Source organism: Osmia lignaria, chromosome 12, assembly GCF_051020975.1.
Source record: "Osmia lignaria lignaria isolate PbOS001 chromosome 12, iyOsmLign1, whole genome shotgun sequence".
Lineage (NCBI taxonomy): Eukaryota > Metazoa > Arthropoda > Insecta > Hymenoptera > Megachilidae > Osmia > Osmia lignaria.
Window position 1 is genome coordinate 6,205,291 of NC_135043.1, and position 11,479 is coordinate 6,216,769.

At 35.7% G+C, this 11,479-nt stretch overlaps 1 protein-coding gene across 3 annotated transcripts in view; it reads right to left on the reverse strand.

Moving 5' to 3' along the window:
• LOC117603126 (putative ferric-chelate reductase 1 homolog) overlaps positions 1 to 11,479 on the reverse strand; it is a 17,353-nt gene continuing 5,874 nt past the window's right edge. For all 3 annotated transcript variants that reach the window (XM_034321948.2, XM_034321950.2, XM_034321949.2), the window contains exons 2-12: positions 10,879 to 11,201; positions 10,386 to 10,477; positions 7,499 to 7,658; positions 5,605 to 5,802; positions 5,359 to 5,454; positions 4,737 to 4,893; positions 3,872 to 4,098; positions 2,422 to 2,662; positions 2,230 to 2,342; positions 1,930 to 2,043; positions 1 to 1,847 (exon numbers count right to left, since the gene is read on the reverse strand). In XM_034321948.2, the coding sequence (XP_034177839.1) occupies positions 1,707 to 1,847; positions 1,930 to 2,043; positions 2,230 to 2,342; positions 2,422 to 2,662; positions 3,872 to 4,098; positions 4,737 to 4,893; positions 5,359 to 5,454; positions 5,605 to 5,802; positions 7,499 to 7,658; positions 10,386 to 10,477; positions 10,879 to 11,201 (1,862 nt within the window). In that variant the 3' untranslated portion in view covers positions 1 to 1,706. The remainder of the gene's footprint in view (positions 1,848 to 1,929; positions 2,044 to 2,229; positions 2,343 to 2,421; positions 2,663 to 3,871; positions 4,099 to 4,736; positions 4,894 to 5,358; positions 5,455 to 5,604; positions 5,803 to 7,498; positions 7,659 to 10,385; positions 10,478 to 10,878; positions 11,202 to 11,479) is intronic.

Genomic DNA, 11,479 nt, shown 5'->3' on the forward strand with positions numbered 1-11,479 from the left:
TTATCGAAAAATAATTTTGGTACCTCGTGTACAGAATACGTATAACTCATTTGGTTGTACATAATGTAATTTATTCCAGTCGTATCTGTTTAAGTGTATCATAATACACGCGACAATAAAGCGTATTAATAAGGGAACTTAAATTTGAAATTCACAGTTGGTTAACGAAATACGAAGGAAAATAAAGTCCGACCAGGATCATTGAAATGGAATGAAATTTTCAATTTAAAAAGGCGACGAGGGCTCGAACGATTTTCACTTAAAAGAAATAAATACCGGTAGCTCGCTCGGTCCCCGACTTTCACTTATCCTTTAAGTTAATTCAAATACCGCTTAAACCGATTAACAACGGCCTCTTGCAGTTAATCGAGTTCAACCATCGCTTCATTCTCTATAGGGCCTTAACGATAAACGGATAATCCGTTGCTATAGAAAGCTCTGAACCAGGAAAATCTGAGGCGTGTACAAAATTATTATAGCTACAGTAGAAAATTCTTTCTTATGCTTGATCCACAAATTGTACTAATTTTGGAAATTCGTGATTCGTGCATTCTCAAAATTATTGAAAAAGTAATTCCAGCCTCCTCTAATGGAATAGAAAAAGGAAACAAATTATTACAGGCCATAAGAAAAATTGTCACAGTGATATTTTTGTATATATCCAAATACATACAGTATTATAATTCATATTCCGTTTATGCGCAAATTTAAATTTAAAAAATAGTCTCACTGAATTATATTATCTCCTCTGCGCAAATGTGCGATTCTGTTTTATTCATTAACAATAACATATGGAAAAAACATGATTATACCGGTTAATTAAGCGCAGTTCTTAATACTTGTGCAAACTCCTGTTCGCATTCATATATAGAAGAAACACCTATTGGTAATACAAAATAAATCTTAAAACAATCGTAAAAATCAAAAATACGTTATAAAAGCTAATACTGTAAACGTTATATCATAAATAGAAATTCAGCGTATATCTTATTGGAAAGAAATGTGGATTTAAATGTAAGAGCACCTTAGAAAAATGAAAGGATTCTAACAACAAGCACTATAGAACAAATTAATGCCTTCCTTATGTTTGTAAATGTATAATATATATCTCGTGGTTAAGTCGTAATCCTGTTCTGGACGTGTGTTTGTACATTTGTAATTCGTCTATTCGAATTAAAAACGATTAAAGTCAGTCTAACAACAGCAAAATCTTTAAAAATATGAGTACACGTTAGGTTGGTCTATAAATTGAACCGTTTTACTATGAACTATTTCTCACATTACCTATTGTACTCAGGTTAGCTATATTGTAAAAAAATCTTAAGTTTTCACATTAGAAACGATGGACCAATCCAATATAAAGCAACCAGCTGTAAAGGAAGAAAATGATGAAACCAATGTCTTATGTTTGTCGCCGTTTATTATACGATAATACCGTTCGTTTCGATTTCTATTATCGACAGTTCCAAACTGTTATCCAAACTTTGATACGTCAAACGATATTGTCGTACAATTCACGTTTTAACCATGGTTTCCTGTAAACCATCACTTGCGTCGATTGAAGACTCATTTACATATAAACAGTCACTTGAGAATATACCTACCGTACCGTGTGCGAAACAGTTCCAAACTTTATCGCGACGATAATAATTCGTCGTATGACAGAGGTGTTGAACGATTGAAAAATCCCATAGATTTCGAAGAGCTTAATAACTTTTTATGGTATTCGTAAAAGTGACCCACGTGTCCTCTATCGGTGCCAATACAGTGATAACAATGAGAGCCGCAGTGAATAAGACAATCACCACGAAATAGATGCCGAAGATGGATTTCCTGATTCCAGCGTGCTATTGAACAAGAATATCAAATGAGACAGTATCTTTTAGATTCCAGTCGCATCGCAACCATTCTTATTAGCAAGAAACTTACGGGTGCATCCTGTCTTGCATCCGGATGGACCATTGAACCTCGTGAATGCATGTCTTTCATTGGAAATGAATTCACCCTCTGACTAGCTTGTCTATCAGACGCACAACCGACAAACTGTAACATACATCGCTTGTCTTTGTTATAATACCAATTGCAAAATGAAAATGGAAACCGTCTGAATTTAGAATCTTAAACTTTCTACAATTTTCATAAAAGAAGACAAGAAAAAGATCTCACAAGACTTTCTATAAGGAACTTAAACGCGTAGAAGAATTCTAAATACGAAAGTGTAATTCTTACCGTGAGTACAAGATGAGTGAGGATATGGAATACAACGTAGGCGACCAGAATCCAGTCGACCCATTCCGGGAGTTTGGCCTTATTCAACCGGACCGCGAAGAAAATTGCGATTACTGTGAAAGGAATTTCAATGCAGCGGCTAACCATGGCGAACGAAAAAGAAAAATATTAAACAGACGAGGTGAAACTTACTGCCGCAAATCTGCGCTGCATTTCCAACGAACCAGTGTGCCCAATTGAAAAGAGGTCTTCGCGGTGCTCCAGGATGAGGTCTCAAGGCTGCCATAAACGGTTGAACAAAAGCTAAGATCGTCGTGGCTAATCCAAGGGACGCGTGTATCACCTCGGAACTCCATTCACCCAATTCGACGAATATTATCACGAACGCAGCGATCGTCATCGACCACGTTAGTATCATAAAGAATCTGTGCCACTTGAATGAACAAAAAAATAACAAAAATCTAATATAGAAAATTCAACACTTTGACGACCTACATGCAGAATTATCAATGGCCAAATTATAATTAAAATAAACAATTAAATTTGTCGCTGGTAAAACTTTTAATGAATATAAAATGAAACAAACGTTGCTGCAAATGATAGATAAGGATATCGTTGTTATAATATGTGGACGCTCGAGGCGAAAGTTAAATAACACTCAAGAGTTAATAAGTATCCTTCAACCGTCTAAGATAAGTTCAATATTATCCTTGGACATCGGCCAAGTTTAAGCGTTCGTCCGTTACATTCAAGCTCTCGAGCTTTTCAACCGCGTCAAGTGTACTGTACTCGAAAAGAAATTCCGCCTTCCGCGTGAAAGTTAAAACGGTAATTATCTGTACGAGAAGGAAATCTGTTCACGTGCCTTGGGATTTAATTTAAATAAAAAAGAAAAGAATCTTCGAGTACCCTTTGCTCTTTCATATTCAAAAGAAACCATCAAAGAGCATTTAATTAACCCTGTTACCTCCTTTCAAAAGCAATAGATACGAACCTGATCTTAGAAATAAATTGTTATATAATTTGAGAAAGTATAGCATGCATTTAATGAAGTTCGCACCCTGCTTAACAGCCACAACCAGTGTAAAAATGTAGTGAATTTTCTAAAAGACATTGAACTGTACAACTCACTATAGCTACATAATAGTTTGACTATCAACAAATGTAACAGTGGTCGCTAATAGCCACGAGGTATATGCGACCTTAAACAATTAAATTAAATTAAATTAACAAATGTCATCGAATGAAAATGTAAGGGAAAAAAACAGCCCCTCACAAAAATAATCCAGTTATTCAAATGAGATGTCTTTCATCTCTCATCCTGCACAAATAAATAGAACAAGGTGTATTCGATCGACAAACAATTTATTAATTACCAAAAAACGTTTATCGTGAAACGGTGTTTGATATAAAACACACATTACTTGCGAGGGCCGTTTTTCCCCTATGTCCGTCAATTAAAATCTGATTACTCGAAACGATTAACGTGTCCGCTTTAAATTACGATCCCTGTTAATTCTGAAAGAAAGAGGATACTCTGTGACGTTATCATATTGCCACCGTTGACCCTCGTACAGACATTATATTAGGTCATTTCATAGGTAATGTGACTGATTTAAACCATAAAAAAATGAATACTTACAGCGAACCATTGATCCTTTCCACATAATTGTGAGCCAACCCATGTTTGCCTGTAGTATCTAGCGAGAAGGATACCGATGGACGCTGTACCGATCCACGACGCCAACATCAAGGCGCCGTGTACACGAATTAGGATGTTGCTGGCTGTTGAGAAAGCTCCAACGTCGGCTAATAATTTTGCACCACCAGTCGCGGCGTGAGCTACATCATGGAAACCAACGCCATTATCTAAAGATTTGGAAAATAAATTAATATTTTTTAGTACTTTCTCAGTAGAGGTATTGTTGAGTCTTAGAGTTTAGGGAGCCCCAATTCAATAAAAAAACTGGAAGTTTCCCTTTTTCAACAAGCTCAGGGAATAGAGGCTTCGTTGAACGAAAAACTTGAGAAAGAAGAAGCTACTGTTACGAGAGAGTATTTATTAGAAGCTGACAAAGGTTTACGAGGTTCGCGACCAACTCGTGATACGCAGCTGTTTTTGAGTTTGAAGGTTTAGTTTTATGGTGGATATGTGCTTGGTAGCGTGGAGTGCATCCTCGCGAGGAACACTGGACTTTATTGTTCCGAGTTTTTAGAGCTTTGTTCTTTCCCTCCTCGGTAGAAAAGCCTGTGAGGAAGTTACAGCCTTCTGAACAGTAATGAAAATTTTTTTTGACTAACAAAAATTTTATGCTGTCTCAAAGCAGAATAAAGTCATAGGATTAATTAAAAACCTTGTAATAAATAATTTGTAAAAGGTACTATGGCACATTGGGAAAAATTGGAAAAAGTATTCTATGACCCCCCTATTCAAGATTATAATTTTTGTCTTCCACATTACAACGTTTCAAGTTTTTAAGACAAAGAGAAAACTACTAATTACGTACTCCTTAAAGCTTTGCCCGCAGCTAAAAGAAGATTGTACGGTTTATTGACTAGGTCGAATTCGCGACCCTGAATAACCGTGGTCTTCTCTCGCCAGAATTTACAGGAAATCACGTCATCCTTGATAGAACTGGACTCCATTTGAACAGCACCTTCTTGCTGTAAAAGAAATTAAAAATGGAGCAATATCACAACACGTATGAAAGTAAAACAGTAACCATAATTATCTAATAGGGAAATCCACCGACCCTTTTCACGCCTGGTTGTGCTACTGCAAAGGATTAATGAAATCATTATTAAAAGGAACTAAATTGAAATTGTAGACATCTGAGAACTAATAATAAACGAATAACATTTTTTTGGATTTCTGGCTACTGCTACCGTAGCAAAGCTTTATCGAATTGAAATTTTAATGAAATCCTAGCTGGTTCGAATAAAATATTCAACCGGTTCAGCTTGCACGATATAAGTAGCTTCATCAACTTTGCATTCGTGAAGCTTCGAATAATAAACGAATGAAACTCGTTACTTAAACAGCTCATTACTTCGTACGGTTGAATTTAATATTCAGTTGGAGAGAGTGTTTTAACATTCTCTTACGAGCATGTATAATGGTATACGAACCATGGGTTGCCGTATATTAGTCTTTCCAGAGTTCCAAGACATATGCAAACCAATTTCTCCTTCTTCGTTCGTGCATTCTACCACGCTGTCGTCACCCTGTGCAACAAATGATTAATCAAGTAAACCTTTATTCATTCAAATTATTAACTCCTTGTTACATCACGTTGCAAATTTTCTATATATATATATTAGTTTACTGGTGAGAAATTTTGATTGAAATACAAAAAACCAAAATCGCAGAATTACCATTTTGCTGTCATCCGATAAACCAACAGCGACATATTTACTGCCGCTTGCTTGAAGCTCGAAGAGATATCGTTCGCCACGAACGAGAATTGCGACCACTGCGACACAATTTTTCGTGTCCACACATTTCTCCGGTGTGCCAAAACAATTCTTCGTTGTGCCACATCCGGTGTACAAAGGATCCTCCGCATTGATCGGCTAAACAAGAGGAATATTCAAAATTTTAAATTCAAATGTTTGCATTGTATAATAATGAGGACCATAAGATTCCATAAATCTAAATGTCTTATATCGAGAAATTTAAATATCTCGCACGGTAACTTAATCGAAAATGAAACAATGGAAGTTGCTATACTATAAATGTTAATACAAAACTCATCCATCAAGCAACATCCATTTATCGCAAGTCATGAATCAGGAGGAGGGGGCAAACTTTCAACAGATTCTTGGAAGATTTATTTTCATCCAAAATATAAACGAATGCTGTTTCGTAATATATACGTGCGTACAGAAGCTGCATGGTGAGCAGCTAATGGGGTAGCTGCAGACCTACAGTCTGGAAACTCATCGATAATGTTCCCGACCGAGAAACAGGCAGATTCATTCGCCTTTTCTCACGACGATCTCGTTTCGAAAGTAGACCGGTAACGAGGACGACACGCAAAAAATCACTTGACCCGTATCTTGTCATTTGTCGTTCGTTAATGCGTCGACCGACGTAGTGGAAATAGGGTCGCGTGTAGTCAGATACGGCATGAAATGGAAAAATTTTTATTTTACTATGAATTAAATAATTAGAAATTAAGTTTTCAATAAAATATTTCAGTTTGGTAAAATAGTAATTAAGAAGAATTAATACTAAAGACACTGAATTAATTTGTACACCTAATATTTTAATAATACCTTCTATAATCATATATTGAATATAAATTAACTGATTACTTAATTGCAGTGCTTAATTACAAGTTTGTTCATAAACAAAACATAGGTTTAAAAATCTAAAGTAGCATGACCGGCCTTCAACTTAGACACAGCTCGGAAAACAGAATAATTGGTGTGGAGTAAGTGTTGCCGGTCATTAACCGCTGCTACATACATTTCCAAGCTTTTTATTTTCATTAAGTAAGCCCGTTTCGTTGCATCGTTGAAGAGAATCATGTACTGACCGCCATAATTAAACTGACAATTATTCTAATTACTCGTTGAATAAAGATCAGATGAACACGTGTTCTCATTATCAACCGCGAGATTATTCTTTCTTTTTTCAAATTAATAAAATAATTACTACGAATTCAAAGGGTTAACCATGCTTCCTAATGCGACAAGGATCAAATCTGATGATGGTAAACATCATTGACCATGATTCACGAAAGTAAATTACCATCCTATCGTGGAAATTATGCATTTTGCGTGGTATAGTTAACTAGTCTACGCATATATGCATGCATAATACATTCGTGAATCTTAATAAGGATATTCGTCGAAACATGATTTTACTTTTGATTAGAAAAATAATAGTTCAACCTAGATCGTTTATCAATACGTTCCACTCCTAGGAAAAACGTATCATTAATTACCTGACGATCATTATTAATCATTCTACCATCAAGTTCCTTGATAAAGGAATCTCCTACGAAAGGAAACAAAATTTCTAAAAAATCTTTTATTCGTGTAAAATTCAAACATTTCAGAATTTCTAAGAGTTATGACCCATCCCAGAAAAAATTCCAGTTACGTCCATAGTGCTCGTTAAATACATCGAATTCAATAGCAAACTTCGATTTCTCTTCCCTCGACAAAAAGAGCACCTGATCATCGAATCTTTCCGATGATTATTGGGTGTGAAAAACACGTTTTGCCTGGTGATCGTGAAGTCGAGGAAGAGAATGCTTACCTCGTAATCGACGGTCGGGCTGTAATAGGGCGGTGTGCTTGTTCGCAACGTGGTGATCGGCGTAGACGAGGTCAACACGTCGATGGATCGCTTGCGAACGTTAACTCTTGGCGATTCGACACCGACCCAGTACGTGCTGTAATCCTGTGCGAACGTGGACCTACGCCAAGAAAAAGAAACGAAACATCAGTAAATGGTCGAGATGCACGGTTTCGTCTGGTCAGTGAAAGGGAAACGAGAGTATTTCAGAAAGGCGAGAATCACTGACACGTGAGGAACGATATTGATACAATCGTTAAAAGATGAAGAGAATTGTAGCTGATGGACTAATAATCCTTTCAGATTTCATTGAAAAAATGCTATTAATTAAATCATTTTGTACTCTGAAAAACACTCTTTTCCTTTCTTAGGTGTAATACAAAATGAATAAAGAGGACTTAATTTATCTTGCCATGTAAAATATTCTAACATGATGTATCTTCCTCCCTATTAAAGTATACCTAATTATACAACTAGAGATACAAATCTTTTACTAACATATTATTATATTGCAAATTGAATTTCATCAATTGAAACGTCTTGCTGTTTAGAACACGGACCACGCAACACATTTTTCATAGCAACTGTTTGGGATGGTGGTCAAATAGTGACAGAAGTAATCCGTAACAAGACATATCCATCTACGAGTCATTTGTTAGTTGCTGACACGCTAAATCCTCGATATATCAATCACTCCGTAGCACATACAGCCGTGCAAGGAATCAGACATATATTTCATAAGAATTTCCTTCTAGTATTTCATCCTTTTATTTAGTATTCAATATTTATTCGCTCATCAGTACTGATAATACCTTATCAGGGGCACAAGCATAAATTAACCCCATTTTTTAATAAATATCAACAAATTTTCGAAGAATTTTCCCCCTATCGGACAATTATAGTTGCGCTACTGCAATAGGATACAAGTTCACTCCAATAATTCCAACAAAAATCAAATAAAAAAAAAAGGAAAGGAAACACTGATCCATAATTCCTCATCTGAAAAGATAAGCGTATAAATTACAACGTTCCGGGTCATCGTGATGTAATAAGTTACAGTGCAGGCGTGGGAACACTGCAGGATAATACAACGTTGAGAACGAGTAACAGTTAGAAGTTGATGTTGAAAAATTCGCATCGATAGTTTCCATCGAAGGAAAGAATTCGCGGTCGAAAATCACGGTTAATTTATTACCGTCGGCATTAATTCGAGCAAGTTTTAATGGAGCTGGGTGTGCCGCATTAATTGACCGTTCAGGAATAACCGGTGACACCGATTACAAGCGGAAAAGTTTATAACGAATGTCCCCGGCGTTTCTCGCACCGTTATGCCGCGTTTATATTGTATTCCATACACGAGACACGGTTAAACCGTGCCACGCGTTCGTTTCTAATCGTAATTCATATGCGAACAGAAGCCTGCTGTGTGGTATCACGTGCGTGCTTTTACTAGGCGCACACTTTGCTCCCGAGACCGAGTTTCCCGATGGAAAATGAACGTTTAATTAGTTGTCCTAATTGCGACCGGTTCGTAGAAATATCGTGATGGGTGTCTTTAATTTGACAGGTTGGCTGTTTCACATAATTTTATATTAGATATTTGCAATTGCTAAAGAAATATACATTCATTTATAGCCGGAGTCATTAGTGACCTAATTTCATTCAGTTACCTAATTAAAAAATGAAGAAAGAAAGGAAAAAGATTTTTAATATCATTAAGGTTGTATTAATCATTCGAAATGGCAAAAGAAATTAATTCATAAGGATCTTAAGACGTTGATTTATAGAAGAATCAACGATGACCTAATTTCATTGGATTAAATTGAAAATTAAAGAGAAGAAATTTTAAATCGCAATAGTAACCTGAATGTAGAAATTTGAGCAGTATCTACATTAAAAGGTTGCTCTTTGAAATTTTTAATAATTCATGTTATCGTATGTCTTGTAGATATGACTAAATCTACTGCGCCAGTCAATCTGAGATTTTCTACTTCGGAATTCAGAAATTTTTAAATAGATATCTTCTGCAGTTTAAAAATGTTCAGAAATAGGAATTGGGTGAAATGATAATTAGAAGCAATAAAATAAACATGATAATCTCAGAACGATGTTTTGTACATAAGTTGTAATACTTGTTATCACAACAGGAAATCATGTACTAAATCTGACTATATAACTTATAAGCCTATGTCAATTTACTCTTTACTTATACTTGAATCTACTACATTCTAGTAGCAACTTATTTATCTTATGCCAGGCAAATATAAATAGGAATTATTATCTTCTATGGTAAATATAAGTTTGATAATACAATCTGAGACAGAAATATGTTGATAAATTGCTTACTTAAAATCACAATTCAAAGTCATCTATTCTCCAACTATATTTTGTCAAAAATCAAATTATTATAATTCACTTTCTATAAATTTCTCGATATCGAAAACATTTCAGTTTCGTGCCACAGGATTTAATGTCTAATTCATATGACTAATTAATGCCAACATGATGTTAATTTGATTTTTAATAGGTGTTTAATTAGCAGTACCAAAAAGCGAAAATAGTATTGCAACTATGTGATTATAAAGACCTTTCAGAATCACCGGATCGTGACGTTTAATATGAATTATGAGAGGATTTAATGTGAAAGTACAGTAACGCTTGATTTTCGTGACTCGATTCACCTTGCTTCCGCATTCCAATGAGTTATTCCCTTTGCACGCCCAACAACCGTATCGTCATGCTGCATTTACTTGTGTGTACCGTTGCATCAAAGCAGAGTAAGCACGTTTTTATTCAAATATAATAATTCCACAAATTTCCTAAACAAATAATAAAGAAATGTACTCACTTGAAAACTATGGTACCCTCATAATCCACAGGTGCCTCCCAATCAAACTCGAGGTTATGCTTCTTACTGGTATTCGTGTGAGTCACAGCATTCTTAACAAAAGAAAGAGTAAAAAAATGTATTTTTATCGACACATTACATTATTTAACGACCTTCAGAAAACGAATGGCACGTGAATCACGTCGTACTTGAAATGTCTAATTCTGATTAAAAAAAGATCTTATCGAGAAAGCACTTATTAGCTAAAATGGACTTTGTAATTAAGTACGAGTATTTGGTCGAAATGTTCAATTTTTTTTTCTGAACACACAAGCTGTTTTGTAAGTTTATAAGTAAAATTAAGAATTCTTAATTTTTTATACTTCACCAATTTTTCCATTTTTTGTTCTTTGGAGTTAATTGACTTCGCAAATGAATGGCTTATTTTGTAATACCATTCCTAGTTCATAATTTGCAAGAAAATAATTTCTTCGCAAAAGTAATGCGCCCTTACTTTTACACCTTGCGTGCACTCGATGGTCCTCGCCGAGTCGGGCAAGTTTGCAAACTCGCCAACAAATTCACCGGTATCCGCGTCACGTGCGACTATCATGAAACCCTCGTAGGCAAGACCATGAGGACTTCCTAAAATCAAACGGACTCTACCCTGTCCCGCAGCTGGTAAAACTTGATAAGGAGCTGGGTGAGCGTTCTGCTTCGAGGTCCCAGGATGACGAGGTGTTAGATCCTCGCAGGAGTCCGGTGGTGCTCCTCCTGGCAGACCGAGCGTCCTCGCGAAGAGAACGCTTAGGAAAATTACAAGTGTTTCTTTCATTTCTGCAACAAATCAATTTTATTTTGTTGTTGATATTCGGAGAGAAAGAATTCGTCGAAATTATGAAATCTGGGGAATTTTAATTAAGAATTTTTCAATTAACCAAGCTCCCAAAAATAGAGGAATTCTCAAAATTTTCCGAGTTCTAAAAATTCTCAAATTTTTTCACTTTTAATCTTATAAAAGCTTTGAGAAACCGACTATCAAGGAACAAAGTAACAAAGAGCTCTCTAGTCGCGACAAAGTTGCAAGGCTAGTTTACAAGAAAGAATCCCGCCGA